Genomic DNA, 27,550 nt, shown 5'->3' with positions numbered 1-27,550 from the left:
TTCACCCAGCTTCACATGTGTTTTGTGAGTGAACCAGATTGTAAGTATGATCGGGCCCCCGCCATCACATGGGTCCTGTTTTGAGAAACATCTCTCAGTTTCAGTTTTGCACAATGTGCCCCCCACCCTCTTATTTTCATTGGATGACTTATGAGCCCTGCTTCCCGCCCTCATTCTTTGATTGGCCAGGGCGGAGCTAAGAAAACCCTCCCTGTTCCACACACAATAACACTACTTATGATTTGCAAGAATTTTAGTACTGGCATTGCTTGAATGTCTTTTGTCTCGCCTCCCATCTAAAGCCTCCGTCTCTCAGAAGAGGTGAACAAGCTTCATACAGAGCAGAGAGGACACAATGCCAAACTTGTGGTATTTAAGGTAAGATGGAGCACTATTAAAATTTTGGTATTTTGCTTAACTATATAAATATGCTACTTGTATGTGTGATATGGACATGCAACACATCCATATAATCTATTATTGAACTATCTAGTGCACTTTTAATATAACAGGATTTTCATGAAAAATGCCCCAAGTTTGATTTCTTAAGATTTCTGTGTTATTTATTATCAGGAACAGCATTTTTTTTGGAAGTCCCAAGTGGGAACCAAAGACCTTCCTCTGATGTAATGATTGTTTTGCTAAAACAATAGAGAGATGTCCTGGAGGCTTTGTTTGTGTGACAGGAGCCAATAAATAGATTTCAGATGGGGTCCTGAACGACAGATTGTATTATATTCTTTCAATACCGAATGTGCTTGATTATACAAAGAGTCTGAATTTACTTTTCTGAAGTCCTACACATGTCTTCTCATGTAACTGGCATGCACACGTACATATTGCTTTTGGCTGAGAGCCAAGATTATCGGCATGGTCTCAATTCTGTGGACCTAAAAAAATCCCACAGAGGAATAGATGAAACAACACTCTAGGGATAAGAAATAAAAAAACATAGAAAAGAATGCTTACAAGTGAGATCTCTTGAATATCTAGAAAGATTGGGATCATATTAAATGTATTCTTTGCCTAAATCTAATGTATCGCTTTTTTGATGTTTATCCTAAAAAAGGATATCTTTTAAATGTCTCCTTTGAAGCCATCTCAAGATTATCCAAGTCTACAATCAAAAGTCAGAGATATCACATGAGTTGACACAATGCAAATGGATCACAATGGCAAACAGAACACAGTCTTATTGTACTTCACTACAGAATTTATAAGCACAACCTTTCTTTTCTCACAGCACTTATTCTGAAAACTCCAGTAGCCATGCAGACTCCACCACACCCTCTCACCATAAGTGAAAAGGGTTACAGGGGTCAGAGAGCAGGAGCCTCAGTCCACCCGCCAAACTCCAAGCGAAGAAAGAATGAGGATCTGAGCCAAGGAAACCGCACCGCTTGCAGGGCCAAACAGGAAGAGCGAAACGTCTGTCTATTGTGTGTGTTCCGAAAGAGAAAGCGTGCAGGACCAGCAGTCTTGAAAGTCAATCCTTGAGCTAAAAGTGCATGTCAAAACAAAGCTTTAAATAGCACAGATAGAAGAAGATAGCACCACAAAAGTTGACAAGAGCAATGAATTACTTTTCTTACAAAAAGCCACACAGTCAATTCTAAGTAATGCATTGTGTGGTGAAGTTTCCCTGATTCCCCTATGTTTGAATTTTAGGAGAAGATTTGAGGTTGTGTTTGTTCCTCTCAAGTTTCCATCTTGGTATTTTTTCCGTCTTGCGAGCCTGACCTAAAACCTGAAATTGTCCGTTGGTTCGGAGGGATCACAATGTTTTAAATGTTGTACAGCAATAGCAGCTTTCTACTCGTCATGAGTTCCAGACCAATTTGTGGTGTGAGAAAGAATGTATTCGAGAGAAATACATTTAATGAGAGGAAGGGCTTTTTTGTGAGTGCTACGAAAAGTTGGGGTAAAGGAACAAAAACCATTGCCCGTGAAATGGAGTTGCAAAGAAACTTGGGTACAGTGACTAGAAGAGAACTTGCTTGCATTCATATGTGAAATTTGACACTGGGGTCAGTCCATGTGGGTACATTTATATATTCATTGCATAGCGCCTGGATTGTCAGGATACATGAGAAATATCTTCCACCAAGATCCTGTACCCACATTCTTATCAAAGTAACATCAGAAACGTATTGTCTTCCCGAAAGACCCTCACTTGTTAAATTAGCTCCTTTCGATAAATCCCTTGAGCACAAGCCGGTACTGAAGTCTCAGAACCAGAACACTTCAGCCCCTATCCTGTATCTGTCTGACTGATAAGTAGATTTGTAGATCAGAGTGGAGGCACTAACAGGTATGAAGAGAGGTTAAGATTTTTCAAAAGATTGAAGATAAGATTTTATTTATCGCTGTGTGAGCTATGCCAAATCGTGCATCCGTGCTGGTTTGTGTGTGCGACAGCCGGTGGAAGTGTTTGGTCTCAGCTGTTTTTGTGTTTACTGCATTGCTAACATTGTTTGGGCTGTGGCTGCTTCTGTGGTGCCTTGAATGTGCTGCATTGTCAGGAGAGAGAGACGGGAAGAGAAAAAGACAGCAAAAAGGACAATCAAATCTGGCTTTCTCTTATCTCAACACTTGGAAATCAGAATAGGTGCTTGATTTAGTTTGAAGGGATAGTTCACACAAAAAATGAAAATCCTGTCCTCATTTACTCACCCACAGATCTCATCCCCCATTGACTCCCATAGTCTTGTTTTCCCTACTATGGTAGTAAAAGGGGGATGAGCTCTGTTTGATTAATGATATTCTTCCAAATATCTTCCTTCGAGTTCAGCAGAACAAAGAAATTCATACAGGTTTGGAATAATTTGGGGGTGACACAAAGGATAAAAAGGATGACACAATTTTCATTTGAACTATCCTTTGACCCAACACATCTGCGTAATTGAATTTTTTTTTTGATCCTCAGGTGGTAAGAGACACTTAAGCCACATTAAGCTGAGAACTCATGACTTTTGGTCAAAATAATGGATTCAGGAAAAGGTACGAATCAAGAATTGTTTTTATTTCTTGTGGTCTTGGACTGATCTGCATATACATCAGTAATTGATCACTGAAATGTTTATTTTACTCAGCAAATGGCATCTCATCAAAAGACAATGAAAGAAAAAAAAGGCCGCCCTCTTACTCCGTCGAGACACCGTATGGATTCCATCTGGACCTGGACTTTCTAAAATATGTTGATGACATTGAAAAGGGAAACACCATCAGAAGAGTGCCTGTGCAGCGAAGACAAAGAGGACAAAACAATGGCATCATATCGCGTAACTTAAGCCTCCCAGGTTATGGATGCAGGGCACCTCAGTGGAACTCCTTCAGCACTTTATGGCCCAAAACCCAACTAGGAGAATCTCATCAATACTTTGACTTTCACTCAGGTGACATTACATCTGCTCGCTATGCTAGGAGAGGAGACCCCTACAAATCATTAACAACTTCAAACATGGATGCTAGTATTAAAGCTTTTGATGAGCAGCCTTTAGGATGTTACGTCAGGCCAAATCTCCTGAGAGCTTCCAGTTTACCCTTAACAGTTTTACTGAGACAACACTCAGAGTCAACCGAAGATCCTACCAGCCCTAAAGAAAACCTATCACAGGAAAACGGTTCATCAGATGATGTCTTTCATTTATCCTACAGCAGGACATGTGGGACGAACGGGACCCTTCAGCGGCTCACAACGGCTCTGGAGCGGGTCGGGGAACTGGAGACGGAGATCAGAGTCATTCCTGAGCTCAAGGCGCAGATATGTATTTTGCAAGAGGAGCGAGGACAGCTTTTAGTCCAACTGCATTCCCAAAATGACACAACTGGTCCTCTGGTTGTTCCTACACTTCCTTCTCAAACAAATAACTGGGTCCCTGCCATGATAGCCAAAGAAAATACACAGCAAGCTGGTGATGATTGGATGAATCGAGAATATGACCGACTTGAGAAGAACGTCAAGGCTTCTTCTGAGCAGGTTGATGCAGTTTCGACACCTTCGATCACACACAAAATGCTTCCACGGAAGGGCAAAGATATGTTGGATAAGGAAGACCAAGCCAAATCACTTAATCCTTTCGAGAAGAAAGTTGTACATTTAGAACAGGAGCTACATAGACTTGAGGTAGAGCTAGAGAGGACAAGAGCTCTGTTGAAGCAGCAAGTAGAGGAGAGCCGTTTCAAGGATGAGAAGATCAAACAGTTGACCATACATCTTAACGCAAAGAGAGCAGTGACCAGTGGGACTTTACCTGAGACTTCCATTGCAAGTACACAAAACGTGAAACCTGTTATAGAATCATGTGCCGCTCTAACAGGTGGGCAAGAGATGCACAAGCAGGAGGCAATATTTACTCAAGGACAACCTTCAGTTTCACATGCAGACATGGAACACCATGTAAAACGATTGCAAGAGCTCCTTCAGGAGCAGTGGGAATGTCTCTGCAAAGATGACTTATCAGGAAAAACATCTTCTGAGCACTTGTCACCTCGCGTCCGCAATATTCAAGATCAGTTAGTAACTTTGGTCATGCTACTTTCCCTCTACGTGTTTTCTAGTGGAGAACAAGAACCAGGTACAAATCTGAAACAATCCTGAACATCTTTGACATACATAGTGTTTAAATCCTTTGTGGATACTTGTGAACATTTCTTGTCATTTTTTTTCATTTTTCAAGAATCCAAAACAGAAGAGCTTGTTCCTGGGGTGGAGTATGAGAACCTAAAAAAAAAAAGTCTGAAAGATAGTTCAAGACAAAGGTACAGGTTTTACTGCTTTATTATTATTATTACTATATCGAAATTCAAATATGTATTTTTTTAGAGGATCTATTTACAGAAATGCATTATTAATATACACAACTATCTCTTCAGCAGTGTATAAAGACCTTACATAATGAAACGTTATGTTTTAATAACCTCAAAATGAGCTATTTCTATCTACATACACTACGGGTACCCTTGCATGAAATTCATAAATAATAATCCAAAAGTGACTGTAAATATTAATTTTCTGAATTAATACACTTAAATATTCTGAATTGAAAGTGAAAAGGACTTTTACCTTAAGAAGAATACTAATCTGGAAGCTGGCAAAGCACTGACATCACAGACAACGTACCCCACAGTAGAGACAGGTAAAACTGAAGATGTGAATACCAATGCAAAAGAAGATGCCATAGATAATGGGACCACAAAACAGAAAGATCTCTATTTTCAAACGAGTAAAGTCATAGATGGGGATCAGGCAATGAGAGAGGATACCAATCTGAAATCACAGACACAGAGAGAAAAAAACAGGTGAGATGCGGTACAGCATTCATATGATGCTACTGTAGCAGTTTTTAAAGAACCTAAAATGGAAAACAATCTGATTCTGTTCTTCCAGGAAAGCCGTGAATAAGGATTTCATAGATGCATGTTGTTTCCTGAAAGACAACATGGATAAAGTGTCAGAACCTGATGATGAAATGGTATTTTGCAAACACAGTTTATATTGAATCTAACAAGGCAAAGTTATTGAAGCTTAGTTGAAAAAACATTCATATTGATAACATACATTGTTTCTGTACATAACAGTAATATATATTATATATCTGTATAAATGGAAAAAATAAGATAATTCCAACGAAACAGTTCTGAGGCACTTTTTCCTACTATAGTTGTCAATGGTGGCCAAGAACTATTTGGTTACAAGCATTCTTCAAAATATCTTTCTCTGTGTTAATCACAACAAAGAAAATAATACAAATTTGGAACGTAGTAAATAAAGTAAATAAAGACAGAATTTTACGAGATCTGGACTGCAGAGGTAGAAATCATTCTAGGCTGAACTAATGCAAATTTGGGATGGTCTCTATATTTTTCCAGAGCTGTATTTTGACATAATAGACTTTTTTTCAACCCATGGTTTTGGCAAAAGGGGACAAACCCAACTGCAGGGTTAAATTAACCTAGAACATGTATTTGACCCATAAGGGTTAAAACAATTAAGCACCCAACAGTTTGTCCTTCTTTTTACCGAAACATGGGTTGAAAATATTTTTTTTTAGAACATACGTACCTCAGATAACCAAACCACCAACCATGTTTTGTGTGTTGCATTTCTTTTCTGAATGTTACCTCTAGTAATGGTCTTCTCCATTGTCATTTTTCAGAGCAAGACTCTCACTGTAGTGTTCCGGCAGTGGTTCAGCGTGTCCGCTGAGGAGGATGCACGCGCTGACATTCTTTCTTTGTATCTCAGTGAGGTTAACTCACAAACACCCACAGTTCTTCCCTTCCTGGTCAACATGGCAGATGATAATGGGAACACTGCCCTGCATTATAGCGTGTCTCACTGTAACTTCAGCATTGTCAAGATCCTTTTAGACACAGGTCAGTGATAATAAGGTCACTGGTTTCTTTTCCAACCTAATCTAAGCTCATCTTTTAATATCCTGGAGGGAATATTTAATACAAGTCTGTTGTTATCAGTAAATTACATTGCGAACTAATTTTCTTTGAGGCTAAAGAAGCAAATCACAGTTTAATTTACTTTCCTTGTTAATCTACAGCTCTTTTCCAAAGCAAAGACTTTAAGAATATCTCGTATTGTCAACATTGCATACATTCTTGTCAAAATTGTGATTTTAGAAAGCTTTGCAGCACATTAACTTTAAAATGGTCTGAGGGAATGTCAAATATTAATATAGGCATTTATATATTTATGTATACTCAATATAATTATATTTTTTTGTAAATTAATATAGTAACATATAATTTAAATTGAACTATATTTACCCCAGATTTGTGTGTGCTATATTTATTTTATTTGAAAATCACACTGTAAGCTTAGCAATTTACTGTACTACATCAATTACAATTAGAAATAGATAGATGGTGCTTGCGGTGGCAAAACTCGGCACTAGGCAGTCACTAGGGAGATGACCCTTTAAGCCACGAAGGAATCTAACCAATCGCCATGTCTCTAAAATGTTCTGATGCAGAGATATAGGTCTTGCTAAATGGTTGCTAAGCTGATTTGTGTGGTTGCTATGGGCGTGGCATCTGCTAATTGATGGTACTCTAATGTATGAGTTAAACGAATCAACTCCCATGTCTCTACGATGTTTTGATGCAGAGATATAGGTCTTGTTAAATGGCTGCCAAGTTAAAGGAGAACTCCGGTGAAAAATGAACCTAGGGGTAATTAACACATCATTACCGAGTAGATCGCTCTCTGGGATGCGTTTTCATGAAAATCGAATGTAAAGAGTTTTATCTCTGAAAACAGATTAGCTTATAACGCTAGTATATGGGGCACAGAGTAAGTAAAATTAAATCGCTAGTTAATACCACTAACAAGGCTCAAAATAGCCTCACACTGACACGGTAGCATAATGAGGGTCACTACATGCAAACCGAAGCATTGAGAACTTTGTAAGTGTACTAACAGTTTAATAAGAAGATACTTTATAAAGACAGTACATTACGCGTATACAGACATCCGCCATCTTGAAAAACAGTCTCTTAAAGTCGATCCACGAACGCTGTGCTAAGTGATGAACTGTGACTTGGAATCTCATGGAATCTCATAGTTCATGGATCGACTACCATGTCAGTGTGAGGCTATTTTGAGCCTTGTTAGTGGTATTAACTAGCGATTTAATTTTACTTACTCTGTGCCCCATATACTAGCGCTATAAGCTAATCTGTTTTCAGAGATAAAACTCTTTACATTCGATTTTCATGAAAACGCATCCCAGAGAAGGATCTACTCGGTAATGATGTGTTAATCACACCTAGGTTCATTTATAATGGGAGTCAATGGGATCTGTTGCTAGGTTGCTGTAAATGGTTGCTATGGGTGTGGCTTCGTAGCTTCATAATGATCCTGAGCGACTGATTGGTTGTCTGAGTAAAATGAGCCCACCCCGTCTCTGACACTGCAGTGCTGAAAAGATATTTCATATGGGCCTTTTATATCGCCTTATATTGACATATGTCCCGCCCCATTATAAGTATATGAGGATTTTCGGGTGGCTATTACGCCCCAGGGGGTACAACTTACACACCATTGTGAGGTATATTTTACAGAGCCTGCCAGCCTCTTCACATGTGGTAACCTGCATGTTTCTACAAAATCCTCGCTCGGAGCTGCTACCCGTCAAAGTTCGGCCCAATGTTAAGTCAATGGGGTTTTTTGGGGGTTTTTTTTGCCCCCCATCATACACCCTCGCCTGATAGCATATAAAAGTCAGAGCACACCTCTCCTCAATAAGTCGCTCGATTGGTGCCCTCATTCATGGGTCTACGACGAACAGTGCGAGACGCGTTACACGCTGAAAAAAAGTGGAACAAGAATACAAAGTATGCTCCAAAGTGAGTTTTGCATTCTGCAAAAGCACCACTAATAAACCCTTACATCAGCTTTTGTTTTTTTTCCTGTTATCCCCAGGAATGTGCAAAATAGACCTTAGAAACAAGTCTAGGTATACTGCTATCATGTTGGCCTCCATGACATCTGCAGAATCTCCAGGGGACCTGAAAGTGATCCAGCAACTGATAGAGCTTGGTGACGTCAACAGCCGTGTTGGCCAGGTGATGTCAGCCTATTGGCACTGCATTAACTTTCTATCAAAGGATTTAAATCAATAGTGCTGATTTGCATTTGATTTTACACTTACTATAATGCGTGTCAGATGGACATGTCTTCTAACTATGTCTCTTCAGGTGGGACAAACAGCTCTCCACTTGGCAGTAAGACATGGACGCATCCTATTAGTTCGTCTCCTGTTGGCACAGGGGGCAGATCCTAATGCCCGGGACCATGCAGGAACTACTCCACTGATGTGCGCATGCGAGCGGGGGCACGTCAGTGTCGTGCAAATTTTGTTGGAGGAAGCGAACTGCGATGTCAATTTAAAAGACAAGGTTAGGCCTACTTTTCTTTAATACTGTTAAACATCAAAAACAATCTTTGGGAACTTTTAATAGAAATGTTTGTGGTAAAAACAGTTGCCATAGTTTTCACTTGCATATTTTGACGCATTTCCAAGTAAAATAGAGAGCAGATTGACAGTTAAATGGAAGGACTTAACCTATACCATCTAACTTTCAGCATCAAATGGATTGTCAATCTGAAGATTATAAAGATTATATTATGAATTGAAGATTATAAAGGCACATGAAAAAAAAAGAAAATGACTCACATTGATAAGCTAGAACTTTCCTGTAGCTCACTGCTAAGAGCGGTAACAACGCAAGGTTGTGGGTTCAATCTCAGGGGATTGCACATACCTATGTATAAATGTGTAGGATAATCCAATGTAAATCGCTTTAGATAAAAGCGTCTGCCAAATGCATAAATATACACATATATATAAATACTGCAATAATTCATGGAAAAAAAAGGATTGTATCTTTTTAAGCATTGACAAGCATTATTACATTATTACATAAAAAACAAATGTTTGAGTACAGAAATCCATTTATAATGCAGTAGGTTAGGCAACTTGACTAGATTGTTTACCAGCAAATCCTTGACCCTTTGGTACAACCAGTAAACCCTGTAATTTTCACATGATACATGCAAGGATGCCAGGAAGGAACAGAAAAAAAATCCACTCCCCTGATTTAAATCTGCAACGCAAAGACAATAGTTTGTATGCCTAGAATAGTCATCTCTGAAAAAAAAGTTTTGCCATCTTTACATATTGAATAGTGTTTGTGTATGGTCGAATTATAATCAGTTAAAATAAAATACAAGCTATACATTTAGTCTTTTAAACCCCCTAGAATGCCTTGCACCAAAGACTTTCAATCTATGTGATTAACATAAACACAGATGTGCTTTGTGAATATTTTTGTCTGTTTAACATCGCCTGTGACATTGAGCTTGCTTGAAACCCAGAACATTACATTCATTTTGCCAGAGGTTAGAAAACAAACCCTGATGTAGCAACATTGTACCAAAAGAACAATGGAGCTTTTTGTAGAATGTGCGGCGTGGGTTGATGGGCAGTCTCCGCTGGGCAACTGACCCGTAAATAACTGCCACCTGCTTGTCGCAGATGCGATTCAAAGATGTGTATCCTAGAATCGGTCAATTAATATTTATGTGATGTCAGCTTCAGTCTCTTTATCTTTATACGAATAACAGGAAGTGGCAGGATGATGGATTAGCCTGAAGTGTACAAATAACACTAACAGAGTATATGTAAACCACGTCTCAGGAATAAAGGCGTTGGTCTAATCACTTTCTGTGTTGGAGAAATCCTTGCTTGGCAGCTGTGATAATCCCACACAGACATGCCTCATCGCCTCTATTGCCAGGGAGAGAGAAAAAGAATTTGGATTCATGTAAGACTAAATGAAAGTTGTCAAGTCTACTCCCCCGCATCTAAGCCATGCTGTTAGTCAAGTCACCCTCAGTCATATTACGACTGTAGAGCTGCTCTGAGAAGTGCAGCAATAATAAATAAATGAATACTTCCTGTCCCACACCAGTGCTTGATGTCACACATGATTTTTAGAGAGGATGAGGGCTGATGCCCAACTTGAAAAATATATGACTGAAAATGTTGTTTATAGCCTTGGGACTTCAGGAGTAATTGCACATATCATGCTTGCTTTCATACATTGTATATCTTATTCATATATCATTTCACATTGCTTTGTCTCCAGGGTGGGCGCAATGCATTATCTCTGGCAACACAGGCCTCTCATACAGAGATTGTAAATCTTCTGAAAGGCCGCACAGAAACCAAGAGCTCAGATAAGTGCAAGGTATCCTAGGATGAAGCATGGATATCTCATTCCTCCCTGCAAATAATGTCTCTGTGCATTTTTATTTTAATAAGCATTTATGTACAGTTACTTTTGAAAAGGTTTTAATGAATTTATTCGGAAAGCCACACCAATATGTTAATGTTAAAACTGTGTCTCAAATGTGTTTGCCTGTATGTAAATATGTCCGATAATAAAACCACATCTTATTAATACCACTCAAGCCTTTTTTACAGACCTGTTTATAATTGTTTTAGTACAGTGAATTAAATTGTGACCGGGATCATAATCTTTCCAACCCAGGGACTCAAAATCAGACTCAGCAAACACAGTGGACCTTGTTAAAATGGTGAATTTTTACTTGCAGTGCTGAATAATGATCTTAATAGTAAACGCTATTATATTTAGTTCATAGTTTTTAGTTTCCCAAATAACCTTGGTCATGGCAACACAATACTTCTTAAATTCTTGCTGTCTTTCTGAAACATTTGTATGCCAACATTTTTCAGGTGGCCTAATAAAAAAGTACTTATTAAATGATTTAAAAATGATGTGCTGTTAAAGTTATTTGCAAAGCCCAGTCACAAACATAAAGGGTGACAAATAAAAATATTTGTTCGGTCTACAATTATTAGAGGTAAAATGATCTAAATCTGAAATTAAAGTCGTGTTATTACCAGAAAACATCTGAAACTGTTATTAAACAAGGTAAAAAAAACTCAAGACACCATATTCTGAATGACTTTTATATCAATCTATAGAGAGACATATAAAGAGCAACATTGGAAATACAAGACCATAATGCCACAATAAAGTTTATGTGGTGACAGATCAGACAGAATTAAAACAACATCAGTAAAAGTCACAAAACAAGGCACCGGAACAGAAAACAATTAACATTTTGTCTGCAAAAAAGTGCAATAAGAACGTAATTTAATAAAACTAATGAAAATGTTTTACAGCAGCCTAAAAGGGCTTTAAAAAAGAGAGGCTAAAGTAAACAAAACAGACCAAAAGCACAGAATCACTTTGGCAAAGTTAATACCATCCGAAAAATGCAGAATAAATTAGGTAATTGGTAATACTGTTATCTAAAATCTTATGTACAATTTTTACAAAGCTGTATCAAAAGTATTTGTATGAAAACATATTTACACTTCCTAAAGAAACAATGCATCAAGAGTGGTTTAAACCACAAATCAATCTGAACACAGATTTCTCTCTCTCACACACGTACACGCACACGAACACACACATAACATTCTCTCTTTATCTCCCTCTCTCACACACAGGATATTTACTGCTCGTCTCTTATGAGGGAGCTTTTATTTTATATCCTAGAGTGATGCTCTTTAATATTAATGAGGTATCATCTGATCAGAGAATCTGTGAAAGAACAGCTGCTCTTTCTGACAGAAACCAGCCTAATGGGAGAAAACTGTCCTTCTGTCTGCCAATTTAAGACGCCCTTACAATATATAAAGTATGAACAAGTCTCAGCAGGTGAAAGTCACGGAACCTATCAAGAACAGGCCTGGGCCATATTTTCACCACGATAACTTAGATTTTTTTAAAAGGAAGCCTTTTTTGGGAAGATTTTTGCACAGTTACATTATTTTCGTGATAAAAGTAACCGCAGCATTCTTTGTGATGCTTTTTTCAATGTGCTCAATTGTATTAGAAATAATGTCACAATGCAAAACTCAATTCCAAATATAAGCTTCAAGAAATGTTTGAAAAATGTCCAAATTTCATTTTGATGTAAAATGTGACATTGGCATGTTCAGATGAGGTTCACGCCAGCAATGGTGTTGTGCAACAGATTCATTTATTTGTATTAAAAACATTTCAAGTGCATTTTGTTTAAAAAACCTGCCACATTTTATTGATAAAAGAAAATAAAATCCTATTCCATACTGCACACACACTGTACCATCTCCCTGAGACGAAACTATACATCCTCTTACCAGAACAAAAGAATGTAGAGGATCCTTTTCTTAAGAACAACTGCACGAATAAATGTCCAGCATTTGGAATGTATGGCCTTTCAGAGCATCATTAAAAGTCAGTACGTCCATTACAGTGAATAGAGAGCATCGAGACCGCTGAGGATGCTGTCTGCACAGATGCCAGTCAAACACAATTTTTGATGTTAATGTGATTCTAATGTGTTTATACAGACATTAAACATCGTGCTTATAAAACCTATGGCTCAATGCCCGCAGCTATGCTAGAATCTTGGGGTGACTGTTTCCACGTTTCAGGAATAAACACAACAAAACCAAAGCAAGCCCTTTCGTCAAATAACAGAAACAGATGTGTGAAACGCCTACATTTTGTAAATGATCACCGGTTCGTAAATATTTACACCTAGCAAAACATAACTTTTTGCGTTATGTACTTGAAACGTCTTTTTTGACTGAATGTGAATACACTGGTGCTCACTGCTCTAATGAGTCTGCTGTGCCAGATTCAGGTTCTTGCCAAGCAATGCAGCGCAAACCTAGTAAAATTTGGGAGTAAATTTGGGACAATGGATTTTTGTTTACAAGCGGGGGATAAGAATTAAGAATCTGGATAGCAAGAACACAACCAGAAATAGATAATAGCACTGAAGCTGACAAAAAAATCCCTATGTTTCAAGTCAATGTGAAGTAAAACTATTTAAAAGTGATTGGATTCTAAACAAAGATCTCTATTTCCTTGCTCAAAAAAAGAACCTTGTTCAAAACACAATCGAAAATGTTAAGGATCTGATGTCTTTAATGGGAATTGTTTTGGTTTTAATGGAAACTACAGTATAATTGTCTACTGGGAACTGATGGATTCTATTGGTGGGATGTTATGTGGCAGATGGGACCCATTAGAACACCATTAAATCTTATTGAAATAATGGCCAAAACACACTACAAAAAGGAATTTTGTAATTGCTTTAATGGAAAAAGCCATTCGAATTTCTATGAAGGATTCTTTTGTTTTGTTCAGCGGGTGATAGGTGGTTGTAGAGGTGGGGTTGAAAACTTGTGATGAAAAATAAGAAAAGCAGACGTTTATCTGTGCACAATAACACAAAAAACATGTATGAAGAAAGTAAATGGTCAGATTTCAAAATATGGCTCTTTGTAAACATTTCTGGATTAGAATGACACTAAGACGTTGGCATATATTTGGAATTATTTCCTTCTCATATTTTTTACCACCTAAACTCTCTTTGTAACTTTACCAGTAGTACTAACACTTCTAGGCTACTTCAGGATATCAATGCAACCAGTGCCTTATTTATCAAGTCAAACTTTAAGAAAAATATTAAATGCAAAACATGTAATTCTAACTGCATTAAAACTGTTAATATTTCCAGCATCTTATCATATAAGCATCCAGCATTTGCTGTGCAGTTTTTCAGTGCACTTTAGAAACTCTCTGTGTGTGATTCAGCTCGCTCAGTTCCTGCACAGCGTGCCAGTCACATCTCAGTCGTTCTCTGTGTGGTCACAGTAAATCTAAAGGTTTCCTCCTCCTCTTCTTCATTTAGCACTCGAGATGGTGGGTTGCTCTGTGTACCAGTGTGTGGCTGGATCCGGTAATCCGGTTCCCAGAGGTAAAGCAATGAAGGGTGGGCACGTGGCCGTGCCGACTGGAGTCATGCCCACTACGGGTCCGGGGTAAGTGTGGTGATGTCCAGTTAGCCTGTCAGTCCGGCCGATATGGATCTCGTCCTCTTCCGTCTCTCCCGTGGTCTTGCGATAGACTGGATTGTCGAAGTTCATGCTCTTAGTGCTGTTCCGCCTCCAGTTGCGGTATACGAGGTAAATGCCGGTGCACAGGACCCCGAAGACCACTGTGGCAACGATAGGAACTGCATGTATTTAACATACAGCCGTGAGGGACATGTTAACACACGGTTGACTGGCGGTGGAATGATTGAAAAGACAGAAAAGATGACGAAACTAGAAAGAGATAGGATCGAAACTAATGACAGCACAAGAGAACACATGAGGAGCAAAGGAAAGCTAAATAGATATAGAAAGATGAGAGATAGAAAGGGGTAAATACTAAAAAGAAGCAAAAAATGTAATAGCAGGACAATATTTTGTCTCCATGACAAAACAAAAATGAGAGCAACTGGGCAATTCCACGCAAATGTCAACCTTAAAGGGATAGTTCACCTAAAAATAAACATTCTGTCATGAATTACACACTCTCTAGTTGTTCCAAACCTGTATCAATCTCTTCGTTTCAAGGAACACACAGAAAGATTTTAGGACAAATGCTTGTAACCAAACAGTTCTTGTATCCCATTGACTACCATAGAAGGAAAAATGACAGTGGTAGACAAAGGTGGCCCAGAATTGTTCGGTGTCCTACATTCTTCAAAATATCTTCTTTTGTGTTAAACATGAACAAAAAATAAAGTAATAAAGTCATTTTTCCTTATATGATACTCAAAGGGGGTACAAAAACTGTTTGGTTACAAGCATTTTCCGCAAATATCTTTCTCTGTGTTCATTAAAACAAAGACATTTATACAGATTGGGAACAACTCGAATGCGAGTAAATGATGACATTCTTTGGTGAATTATTCCTTTAAGATGTTTTTTTCACCAAACTTATAGGGCGGATATTCATATTTGGTGGTTAAAATACCCATGTGAAGGCTCTCTTTTATTTGTAAAGCATTAGTTTCAGGTAAGTGAATTGTATGGATCCATAATGGTCCATCATAAATGGGCACATGAAAACATAGTAACAACTTTGTTTAAAGAAGAGCCGTCCCGTCTTCATTTGTCGGGTATGTAAATTTAAATTCACAGAAATCTAACAAAGCATGTTGTCTCTCAAAAATGTGCATCCGCTTTTGTCACACCCAAAACGCATACATTTTCCCTCTCAAAATATAAAACTTGTGTATAGAATGATATTTTTCTGATGTCTGGACTTTAAAATAAACAGATGATTCAGTATATTAGTTACAAAAACACAATCAGAGAATTTAGATTTCAAAATGTCACATCCCTGACGCTGGAATTGCCCATCTGTGTAACATGTCATCAGTGTTCCATGCAGAATGGATGGCATATGGTCTTAATAAATTTTAAATTTACTGTTGTTTCGATTTTTATGAACATATAAATAACAAAAGCGTAACATCTGCTCTCTCACTGCAATGCAGTAGGCTTAATGCTAGTCCGTTTTGTCGTAGCACTGCTTAGGGAATTTTTTTCTTGGCTCCCCGCTAAGATGATAAAGTGGAATGAATCTAAACTCAGTCAGACACCACACAGACTGCATTTACATACAGCTGAGTCTGGTGCCCCGGGCTCAATCACCTTGCAGTTCAAGCATTGGTGAGTAACGCTGGTGTCAAAATGCTCTTAAAATAGCACAGAGCAGGACCCTAGTGGCCCCCGTGTGCCAGAGAGGTTTAGGATGTACTTACCTATGGGAATAACAACACCAAGCACTGCCACTGTCAGATTACGGCCAAGGAGAAACAAATCATTGCCGGCTATAGGAGAGTGAAAGAGAAGAAATGCTTACTCAATGTTCCTTGATCAGTTAATAGTCATAATAGCAGACGCAGCAAAATGACTCTTAACCAACCCTCAACTTAAAACAGGTAGTCACCAATCACAATTTAGCAAAATACTAATAGGTTTCTGACAAGATTTATTTCAGTGTGAGGATCTTATAAAAATAACAAAGTTTGGGTTTTTTTATCAATATCATTAATGTACTACAGGTTTGGGAGCATATTTTCAAAAATAAAAAGTAAAGCCTGGGATATTCAGACAAAATTATCATTAAAAGTTAGATATTTCTCCATAAAACTACATCTGGTGTTTTGAAAAGATTGTCAAACACAGCAACAGTCCATGTTACCAGGTTTATGGTTGACATTTCCAAGCTGTGCAAGCTGTTAAATGGCAAGTCTGATGTGTAGTTAACACATTTTTTCCAGCCTAGAAAAAAAACGAGATTTTCCCATTTTGTAGGAAAAATCATTTATGGATATTTCCTGTTCAGAGCAATGGAAAGTTCTGTAAAGCTTGTCAGGGAGTGGAGCTTATTGAAGGGTTCTCTAGAGCTTAAAAACGGTCAAGATATACACTTACAGTGGTGAGACAGGTTACTGGTATCTCCTGGTGTGGACATCTGTGTTGGGCTCTGCTCTGCTGTAGCATTAGAGGAGATGGGTGGTTCCTCTGAGCTGGAAGTGAGAAGTGATGGGATGCTGGTTTCTGCTATACTATCAGAATGAGAGGTCACCGCTGCTTCCTGGCCAGCCACCGAAACGGTTTCCATGGTGATGTTGATGGGGACAGTGGGCATTACAGCAGTGTCATTTTGAACTGGAGGTAGAGGGAAAGAATCAAGATTTGCTTAACCTTGACATATACTGTAATGAAGCTTCCAGAACAAAATTCCAGTAGCAAGTTAGTGACATGACATGTGCCATTTACAGGGGATCTGATGTTTAATCGAAAGACAGAAATAGAAACCAAATGATTCACAAACTGCGTTGGTTTGAATCAAAACTATTTCATTTGTCGCTTATCAGTTTTCACCTGGTTAAGAGGTGATGTACCGTAAGGCACCATGTTACAAGCTTACCGGGCACACACTGGCGTGTGTCAGGACTCAGCTCCTCTCCGTCTGGGCAAGCGCAGCTGTATTTGGGCGAGTGCTCACTGATCTGAGGAGCTCGCAGACACAGGAAGTCACAACCTCCGTTAGTCCCACCGCCCAGGTTACAGCTATCAGGTGCTGCGTGCAGACACGACACACACACAACACACAGTGATTAATCACCTGTCAGCGGGAGGCGGTACAAACGTCAATCTGTGAGCCATACGGGTCAGACACAGTTCATCTTCAGTCCGCTCAGACTTACACTATAGCAATAGTTAACTGTAAATTGTTGACGCTTCATTGTCTTTGGTGCCAGACTGTTATGTCTAAATGATAACGGGCGTAATAGATGGAGATATTTGATAGTGGATTATAAACTTGAGTGCGCCTTTAGTCAAAGACATCAAAATAGGAAAACAAATACATAAAATTGCATAAACTGGAACTACCTTCAGGTTGGCTCAACTCATGGAAAACTACAATATCATGTGGATCGTTCAGGTGCTCAGCGAGAGTGGTCACATCTTGACCCGTGAGTCTGTTTGCGCTGTAGACGGCCTCCTTCTCGCGGTCCGTCCAGTACACCCGATCCTTAAACACACAAGAGCAAACAGATATGTCTACATGTTCGGAAATGTGTTGCTTTCCTGTTGTTATCATGTTAATGCAAAAGAAATTTGGTAACCGAACAACATTGGACCTCATTGATTTTGCACTGTACAGAAGGTACACAAACCCTTCATTTCTCAAAATGTGCTTCCCAGAAGAAAGAGTCATATACAGTTTTTGAAGGACATAAGGGTGAATCCATCCATCCATCCATTTTCTACCGCTTATCCGAACTACCTCGGGTCACGAGGAGCCTGCGCCTATCTCAGGAGTCATCGGGCATCAAGGCAGGATACACCCTGGATGGAGTGCCAACCCATCGCAGGGCACACACACTCACTCATTCACTCACGCACTCACACCCTACGGACAATTTTTCCAGAGATGCCAATCAACCTACCATGCATGTCTTTGGACCAGGGGAGGAAACCGGAGTACCCGGAGGAAACCCCTGAGGCACGGGGAGAACATGCAAACTCCACACACACACAAGTCGGAAGCGGGAATCGAACCCCCAACCTTGGAGGTGTGAGGCGAACATGCTAACCACTAAGCCACCGTGCCCCATTAAGGGTGAATCATTAAAAACAATTATTTTGGGGGGGTGAACTAGCCCTTTAATTCTTATGATTGGGGATTTGTTTAAATCCCTAACTAAATAATGGAATAGGTACTAGTGATGCTTGCTTTAGAAAAAGTCATTAGATAATGGAAGCGAGCCAGCTCTTCATAAGTCGGCTTACGCCAGAGGTTTGTTTAAAACAAAGGAAATCAATTCAGAAAGGTCACCCTGTGTGGATCTACTAACAAGGCTGTCAGGAAAAGTTTCGCATTGAAAAGTTTCCCACATTCTTGTGAGTATATAACTCTGCTACCGGGACGAAATCTCTATCCAGACTACAGGTGCTGTAATAAGGCCTTTAATCCTATGGTTGGTGTGTAGGTGTCAGAAATAATGGCCCTTCAGCTTCATAGTCACCTCGGGCCTCCTCTGCGGTGAGGATCTGATTCATCTTAGATTACTTTGTTCATCACATCTTCAGACTTGTGATTTTGCGAAAGTACCATAATCTACTTTATCGCATCTAAACTCCAGCCATGGAGATGGCTAAGCTTAAGCAGAACACATGCTATAATTGTCCCACACATAAAATACATTAAAAAGGATTATAAACAGGAATCATTTTCATATTACATTGTATTTACATTTAAAAACATTTATTTATCCAGTAAACTATTCTATACTGTAGGTATTTTACTAAAAGATGAAATACTGTGTATAGCACGGACTGATTAAATACCAGCAGGGTCATTTGACTTTTAAATTGAACTATTAAAAATGATAAAAACTTTGTTGAAATATAAGACTGACACCGTGTCTACACAGGCACACGGCTTGTCTTAAGTGGAGACACATAAATACAAACATACATCAAATACAAAGAGAAAACAGACACACAGCTTTGTGACTATTCAGAGAGTGGTGGGAAAATGCTTTATCACAACAATTACTCATGAAATAAAACACAAGTATTGATCAACTTTGTGCACATAGTACTGTGAATCCGCCAAAGACACTCACCTCGAAAACAGCGAGGGCGTACGGATGGCCAAGTCTTTCGGAAGAGGACAAGATGACTCTGCGTTGGGCACCGTTTAAATCCACACTGGAGACCATGTGAAGTTTGGAGTCCACCCAGTACAAACGCTTCCCTACTACATCTATTATAAAGACAAAAGTGTCAAACAGTCTGGAGATGTACGTTCACACTAATTAAAATCACACCATTAACCTGCTTTTATAAAAACATACACCTCAGCAAGATCATATCTCAGATGTTTCCTAGGATCTCCTTTTCACTAGATTCATTACCTAAAGTGATGCCATTAGGCCACTCAATGTCCTTAGACACCAACACCTTTCGATCGACACCATTCATGCCAGCCTTTTCGATCTTCGCCCTGATCCCCCAGTCAGACCAGTACATAAACCTGTGAAAGCAAAGCATTCACCAGAAAAAATATCAGTGCTTTGTTTGACCGACGTAGACCATGCCAACAAGGCAGGAAAACAGTGAAAATGCCATGAGCTGTATACTGTCAGTGACAAAAATAAACAGGAGAGAAGATTTATGAAGTACGATATCTTGTTTTTTGTGTAACAACTAGTGGTGGGCATAGATTTTTTATTTTTTTAATCTAGATTAATCTAGATTAAAATGGCTCATTTGAATTCTGCCGAAGGCATTCAGAATATGTGTGCTACCCAAATAATGACTAAAAGTAAGTCTTTGAGAACGGGTTTCTCAAACCAGGTGGCGCATTAGACCATGGGCTCATCTCCTGTTTCCAAAATGCATCACAAACTGCTTGAGAAAGCTGTTCTACTATGATAATTGGTGATGAAAATAAATTATGTTCAATAAGATGTACTTGTTTCCTCCGGGTACTCCGGTTTCCTCCCCTGGTCCAAAGACATGCATGGTAGGTTGATTGGCATCTCTGGAAAAAATTGTCCGTAGGGTGTGAGTGCGTGAGTGAATGAGTGAGTGTGTGTGCCCTGCGATGGGTTGGCACTCCATCCAGGGTGTATCCTGCCTTGATGCCCGATGACTCCTGAGATAGGCGCAGGCTCCCCGTGACCCGAGGTAGTTCGGATAAGCGGTAGAAAATGGAATGGAATGGAAAGATGTACTTGTGTTAACTTCCGCATTAGCTAAGGGATGCTTTGCGTTTAGGTGGTACTTGAGACTGGAAGAGCTCCTACAGTACATTACATTTAGTCATTTAGCAGACGCTTTTATCCAAAGCAACTTACAAAGAGTTAGGGAGCAACAAGCGATATGTCATACATATATGCCATAATACATTAGGTGCCAATACAAATTTACTGGTTTCAACTAAAGCTAGACCACTACCTGTTGAGAGAAAGTTTTTTTTAAACCAATTCCGCATTGCACAAGGTGCAAACAACCTTAGTCTTGTCGATGTTTCCATTGGGAAGCTTCTTAAAAATAATTTTCCCTGAAGCAACCCGGCGGCTTCAAAGCTGCATCCATGTTAGCACGTCACGTTTGATGCGGTAGTTTCACAGTAACGTTATGTTGTGTTCAGACCAAACGCGAATGGCGTGTCAAGCGCGAGTGATTTACATGTTATGTCAATGCAAAGACGCGATAGACCTACTTTCGGCGCGAATCGCGCGAATGAAGCCCTGGTCATGAGATGATGAGGCGGCGAGAATGACGCGAATTGCGCGAATCACGCGAGTTGAAAAATCTCGTTCTCACCCGGTACAGTGCAATTCAGCTAGGTATACATCCGCACTAAAATATCAAGGTGAAAGTCATCATAGCTTGCGTAGTATAGACCCAGCTCCCAACCCAACTTTGAGAATAGATTAACGGCGACATTTTTTTTATCACGCGATAAGAGTCTCACGTTAACGCAGCACGTTAACGCCGTTAACGGCCCACCACTAGTGACAACGTAAAAAAATCAATTACCACCACTGTTCAAGTGAAAGTTAATACTGCCTAGAAATACCTTGGACAATAAATGGCAATCGGAAGTGATGTAATCTCGCATCATTAAACGTAAACGTGCTCTCCATCCACCTTCTGTATATTTACAGTACATTTACCTCACCCTTATGCCATGCCAGGCCTATTGAGTCAATCCTAGAATTGTCTAGAATTATCATCAACTTTATAATAAACCACTGACTTGTACAGATCAGCGAGGTCTTATTATTGCAGTGACCTTTCAAGCCAGTTTGGCCTGTGAGATTGTGTCATTTTGTGTGACAGTGTAAAGATAAGATCCATTTGATGGCTGCCCAGCGATACACTCGCTCACCCTCGCTCTGGATCCACAGCGATGGCCCGCGGCTCGCTTAGCTCGGTGCTGATCAACACGCGTCTCCTGCTTCCATCCGCAGAGGACACAGAGATGGTTCTGTCGCCTGAGTCAGTCCAATAGAGGTTGTGGTGGACCCAGTCCAGAGCCAGACCCTCAGGGGAATGCAGATCTGAATCGATCAGGGTTACGTGGCGAGACGGGTCGCTTGCTTCATGGATGTACGCACTGTAGAGAGAGAACATTCGTGATAAATCTAATTTCTGTTAAAAAATCTGGTCACTCTGATAGTGATTTTTTGTGACGAAGACATTTATTCATCGATTTCCAATGACAGTTCATGTTTTGAAGAGTCATTAGCACCAGCTATAGTCGACGAAATGTAAACGTTGAAAAACTTCTTGTGAAGCAATAGTGAGCATTTAAAGAGACTTCAAGACCAAACACATCGCTTGGTTTTTGTTTTATGTCATATCACACTATGTACAGAAAATATCTGGTTTTAACTTAGCGTGTGTACGTGGGCTCACAGTATCAAAATCCCACAATTCATAGCTATCCATTGAACAGAAAATGTGTGATTTTTAGACTAGTTCACTTTCAGTAATGAGAAAAAAAATATTTGTCGCTGGAATCTCATTTTTACACATTTTTAAGTGACTTATTGCACTTGAAGGAATAGTTCTCCCCCAAATGAAAATTCTGTGTTCATTAACTATATTAACTATTCATTAACCTAGAAATGTATAAATCTTTGCAACAAATTGAGGGTGAGTAAATGATAACATAATTTAGGGGTGAACTGTCCCTTTAAAGGATGTCCCCTGTACCCTTCTATAAGGGCACAAAATACTTGCCAATTGAAAAAAGGGAGATGCCGCTTTTTTTAAGTTGAGGGCTGAACTGTCTTTCTTGCTCTTCACTTCCCACATCACCTACAGATCTACACATCATCTGAAGTGTTCATCAGTGCAACAGGTGTTCATAAATCCAGGCCCCTCGCTCACGACCCCACAGCCTTCCATCATCAACTTTAATATCTTCCCAAATTAGTTCAAGGTCACAGTGGATCAGTTACAGCTAATGACTTTGCACTTTATCCTCAGTTAGAAGTTCAGAAGTGACACAAGACCGACGGTGAAAGAAAAGGCAGAGGCAGAAAACTGCTATTAAATGAGATGTCAGATAATTTTAGGTTCCGCTGAGATATCTATTATTAGGAAAGAGTATCACATGAAACCTGGAATCAGGAGACAAGAAACGACTGTAAAAAATTACGTTTTAAAGTTTTAAATGAGTTTGTAACAGGACCACATCATAATACGGCAAAAACACAGCTGAAATACAGCTCTTATGATGTGAAGGAGATGAGAACTCCAAAGTGGGTTTACTGGGAAAAGCAAAAAACACACCAGTGTTTTTAATCCTGTTTCTGGAGACTCTTTAGCTCGGGTCATTTTGTCTTTTATCAGTGAACAAATGATTATACATTTCCAAATTCACTCGCTCGTATTCATTCACTTTTTCAAGATGTACTGTATTTGTGATGTCAGGAATAGTAAATAAGTGTAAAGGGGGTGATTTTGGACACGACAAGAAACAGGAACAAGAGGAACAGAAAACTACAAAAACAGACAAAAATCACAATAGAAACAAATCACAAACCTAACCCCAACAAAATGGTCACACAGGAACAGTAATATGGCAGTTAAAATGTTTTGTTAGTGTAATTTTCTGCCTCTCTGTCTCTTGTGTGTCTAACTCTAATTAAAATTATTAGTAGGTTGTCTTTTCTGAGCATGTGAGAAATGAGATATGTAAATAACTGAAGCTGTTTCTCCCGCTTTGAAAATTAACATATCACAAGCTTTTGAAGCAGCACTTTACCACTGAAATAAGAGGAGACTCTCATCGTAATGAGCCCGGCTGCCTTTTAAGTGCTTAGCTCAACAGTTTCCACACATATTTACAGCGTAAAAGTTTGAGTTGAGGTCACCTGTATATTTTATGTTGAAAACGGTCACACCAGAACATGCGGTTGGCTGCCACGTCTACGTCGATGGCCACCGCGTTCTTCTGAGTGGGAACCACCTGCGTGTAGTCTCTCTTCACCAGGTCAATGCGCCTGATCTCGTGTCTGTTCGTGAACATCAGGTAAGGGCTTTTTCCTACATAAAGAGGATAGAGAAGCACACGATAGATAAGACTATGACACAATTCTCCTCCGTGCTGTAGACTCCATTACTGAAAGCACCGAGGGATTGTCAGCTACAGTATCTTATTCTGGGAGACGGATGAGCCATGGAGGACACAGGAAGCAGAAGTCAGTCATGTGACAACATTTGATTAAAATGTTGTCATTTTAATCAAATGTGTGAGCTAGGCAGAATGTTCGGGCAAACATTGAAAAAAGTCACAAGGAATGTGTGGTCCACTATACAATATATTGCATGATGCCTGAGAGCATGAACTAACTAACTGAATGTCGAAATGGTTTATTGAGGGATAATGATTCATAAAGGGGAACAGCACACTCATTATCTACCAGGGGAAATCTTTCTAAAGTGAAAATCCATCTTTCACAAAATGGTCTATTTTCTAAGGGAATGGTGTAAAAAGACAACTCAGAACTTCACTTCTAAGTAAAGGTTGGAATGAATGGGAACTAGTGTTAGAGTACAAAAATGGAGCCATATTCAAGCAGTTGGCAAATGCACACATCACGTCTTACTGTTCACTATCAATACAAAAACAAACGTATCAAAAATGCCTTACCCTTTGCCTTGCATGTTTTGCTCACAGGGTCCATCTCATAACCCGGGTGACATTCACACTTGAAATCCCCTTTAAGGTTGATGCAGATCTGACTGCAGGCATCAGGGTTCTCACACTCATCGATGTCTGTGAAACAAACCGACACACTTGACAGCAGGCGTACCCACTCAACACAGATAAATGACAATGGAATGGATGGGTACACACAAATGCACAGCTGCTATTACCTGCCCGGTAGAAAAGCTCATGAGTCATTGAATTCATGGGTTATATTGGATTCAGAGTTTAAATTAGCCACAGTTTAGGAGATGCTCAAATCTTTACCTCTGGATTTCACCACATCATTTACATACAGTAGAATCATTTAGGTACTGTGGTTGGTTCTCAGTTTGTAGGAACACTTTCTTATTGTTTCTATAAGCTTTAAGTCTAGCATACATTTGGACTTGTTATCTGACATCTACACGTAAGTCTAAAAAAGCCTGTTTCACAGTTACGTGCCCAGTATGAAATTCAGCAATCTTCCATTTACTTCTGTTGCTAGTAATGTAAACAGACACATTAATTTGATCTACTTCAGTACAAGTAAACAAGATTAAGGACTGACCTCCACATGTCCTCTTGTCCAGCAGCCTGTATCCGATGGGACACTGACACTCAAATCCAATAGGCCGGTCCACGCAGATGTGTGAGCAACCGCCGTTGTTAAGTAAACATTCATTCAAACCTATGAGACAAACAGAGGTGTGGTGAAAAATGACTAAAAACTATGTGAAATGTATGGATGCTCATGTGTGTGAAAGAGGCTGTACATTTTATGGGAGAAAGAATACAGACAACACCATTACTGGCTTTAGTCCTCATCAATATTTCCAAATATGTGTTTTAAAAACAAGGATCCAATTCATGCATAGCTTACATCCAACAAGGCTTTGAATTAAGAACATTTCTATTTATTGATTCTTAAAAGAAACAATGAGATCCGATTTTGGGTTTTTTATTCCTTTAAATATACTGTATGTTTTTTTTGGCTCTGACACCATCCACCGTCCATTCAATATAACACAAGCAGAACGAATCTTTCTATAAATCATATATAAAACCTTGTGACTCGTGAATTTTCAAAATTCAACAAACTGTAAAAAGGGCCATAAAATACGCTTTTTGTTAGGAAAAGGCCAGATTTAAGTCATTATTCATTGAAAACTCTGTATTGATGGGGCGTTTGTCCTCTCTGAGTTTGAAAGACATGGTCACTGTGAACGTCTTGGTTACGTATGTAACCTCAGTTCCCTGATGGAGGGAACGAGACGTTGTGTCGAGAACGACAGATGGGGTTCGCCCTTGAGAACCAATCAACTCTGACTACTATAGAAAAGGCCAATGAAATTTGGCGAATGCAATTTGCATGCCGGGCTCCGCCCCAGGAAATCCGGTATAAAAGGAGGCCGGCGTGCAGCATTCACTTACCTTTGTTCTGAAGAGCCTGAGACCTCTCAAACTGCAGCAGAATACGATACGTGTTCGTGGCATAAGGGACACAACGTCTCGTTCCCTCCATCAGGGAACTGAGGTTACATACGTAACCAAGACGTTCCCTTTCTGTCGGTCTCTCGACGTTGTGTCGAGAACGACAGATGGGGTTGCCTATGGAAAACGCCACAACGCTGTATCGCGTCACAATCTCTAGCGAAGCGACGGTAACAAGCCTGGGCGTGTCATCTCGAAGCTTTCGTGAGACTGTAACCTTCCAGTGTGGTGGTCGGGGGGTTCCAGAGCTTTCTTGGAGAAAGATGGGTACAGCCCTGACCGGTAACTTTCACGGACGGGGCCTTAGCTCTCTATAGGCGAGAGGCCATCCAGATCAGTTTACACCGGGTAAGCGCGACTCTTAATCAGAGAAGCGCTACAGAGGCCACCTCCTACCCGTGGGGAGGAATATGGTGGATATAGGTATGGTCTCGTCCTTGGAGGAGAACGCATGGAACGTGCGGACTGAGTAGTTAACCGCGAGGTGGAGGCCCACCTGGGGAAGCTCATGGGTTACCAGGAGTGGGAACCATTCTCATGAGGATACATCAGACGGAACAGCCCACGGAGGGGGTGTTACAGACGTCCGGTAGCACTAGGTCCGGTTAGAGCTATCTGTGATAGCTCACATGGTATCCCGGCCTAAGGGGGAAGGCTGCTCTGCCCAGCCAGCCCCCAGGGGGTGCTTGTTTGGTGATGGATGGAATGCCTATTCTTAACCAGTGTCTGGGTAAGAAGGGAGGCTGGTGAGGTACCAGTTTCTTAGCGATGTGTTCGGGTAAGAAGAAAAGGTAAATAGCACACTGACCCAACCTGTTAGAGGGTGGAAAGGTGCTTTCGCAGGCATACGCCCCCCCGGATGCCAGTCCTACATGTCGCCACGCAGGACGTGGGCTGACACCGGGTTTACGCGAAGGTTGTTAACCCTTGCGAAGGTGTTTGGGCATAGCCCAACCCGCAGCTCTACAGATGTCTGCTAGAGAGGCGCTTCTGCCAGTGTCCAGGAGGTGGCTAAACTCCGTGTGGAGTGAGCCCTCACTGCCAATGGGCATGGGAGATTCTGAGATCGGAATGCCGTCGTAACGGCGTCCACGACCCAGTGCGCCAGCCTCTGTTTGGAGACAGCCTTCCCCTTCTGCTGTCCTCCAACAGACACGGAGCTGGTCAGAGCTTCAGAGCTCTGCGTGCGGTCCAGTACGTACTGGACACAACACTAATCGGGTTGGGTCTTCCTCCCCTATGGGGAGCGCCTGCAAGTTCACCACTTGGCCCCGGAGGGAGTAGTGGGAACTTCTTGGGCACGCATCCGGGCCTGGGTCTCAAGATAACGTGAGAGTTTCCAGGGCCGAGTTTAAGGCAATCCAGGGACACGGAGGAT

The 27,550-nt window shown here is 40.2% G+C and overlaps 2 protein-coding genes across 7 annotated transcripts in view; one reads left to right on the top strand and one right to left on the bottom strand.

Moving 5' to 3' along the window:
- Positions 1 to 252: 252 nt before the first annotated feature.
- Positions 253 to 10,988, top strand: LOC130417888 (KN motif and ankyrin repeat domain-containing protein 4-like). 4 transcript variants are annotated; one of them, XM_056743733.1, is made up of 11 exons: positions 253 to 378; positions 1,244 to 1,439; positions 2,927 to 3,000; positions 3,093 to 4,577; positions 4,680 to 4,761; positions 5,050 to 5,301; positions 5,390 to 5,474; positions 6,159 to 6,378; positions 8,441 to 8,583; positions 8,716 to 8,916; positions 10,669 to 10,988. In XM_056743733.1, exons 3-11 carry the CDS (start codon positions 2,985 to 2,987, stop codon positions 10,777 to 10,779), a joined length of 2,595 nt encoding a protein of 864 aa, XP_056599711.1. In that variant the 5' UTR covers positions 253 to 378; positions 1,244 to 1,439; positions 2,927 to 2,984; the 3' UTR covers positions 10,780 to 10,988. The 4 variants fall into 4 exon arrangements, with proteins under 4 accessions (XP_056599711.1, XP_056599712.1, XP_056599709.1 ...); XM_056743734.1 differs by having other exon boundaries at positions 1,244 to 3,000; positions 5,050 to 5,138; positions 5,232 to 5,301; XM_056743731.1 differs by having other exon boundaries at positions 1,244 to 3,000.
- A 514-nt stretch (positions 10,989 to 11,502) lies between these two features.
- LOC130417684 (low-density lipoprotein receptor-related protein 8-like) overlaps positions 11,503 to 27,550 on the bottom strand; it is a 55,317-nt gene continuing 39,269 nt past the window's right edge. For 2 of the 3 annotated variants that reach the window (XM_056743389.1, XM_056743391.1), the window contains 11 exons: positions 25,250 to 25,369; positions 24,643 to 24,768; positions 23,864 to 24,035; positions 21,868 to 22,095; positions 19,883 to 20,001; positions 19,592 to 19,731; positions 17,850 to 17,991; positions 17,383 to 17,535; positions 16,884 to 17,120; positions 16,208 to 16,276; positions 11,503 to 14,626 (listed from right to left, as the gene is read on the bottom strand). In XM_056743389.1, the coding sequence (XP_056599367.1) occupies positions 14,295 to 14,626; positions 16,208 to 16,276; positions 16,884 to 17,120; positions 17,383 to 17,535; positions 17,850 to 17,991; positions 19,592 to 19,731; positions 19,883 to 20,001; positions 21,868 to 22,095; positions 23,864 to 24,035; positions 24,643 to 24,768; positions 25,250 to 25,369 (1,838 nt within the window). In that variant the 3' untranslated portion in view covers positions 11,503 to 14,294. The remainder of the gene's footprint in view (positions 14,627 to 16,207; positions 16,277 to 16,883; positions 17,121 to 17,382; positions 17,536 to 17,849; positions 17,992 to 19,591; positions 19,732 to 19,882; positions 20,002 to 21,867; positions 22,096 to 23,863; positions 24,036 to 24,642; positions 24,769 to 25,249; positions 25,370 to 27,550) is intronic. The other variant, XM_056743390.1, reaches the window with a different exon arrangement.

The sequence above is a fragment of the Triplophysa dalaica genome, chromosome 3, assembly GCF_015846415.1.
Source record: "Triplophysa dalaica isolate WHDGS20190420 chromosome 3, ASM1584641v1, whole genome shotgun sequence".
Classification (NCBI taxonomy): domain Eukaryota; kingdom Metazoa; phylum Chordata; class Actinopteri; order Cypriniformes; family Nemacheilidae; genus Triplophysa; species Triplophysa dalaica.
The sequence above is the reverse complement of the archived record's forward strand: the minus strand, read 5'-3'. Positions and strand labels throughout refer to the sequence as shown.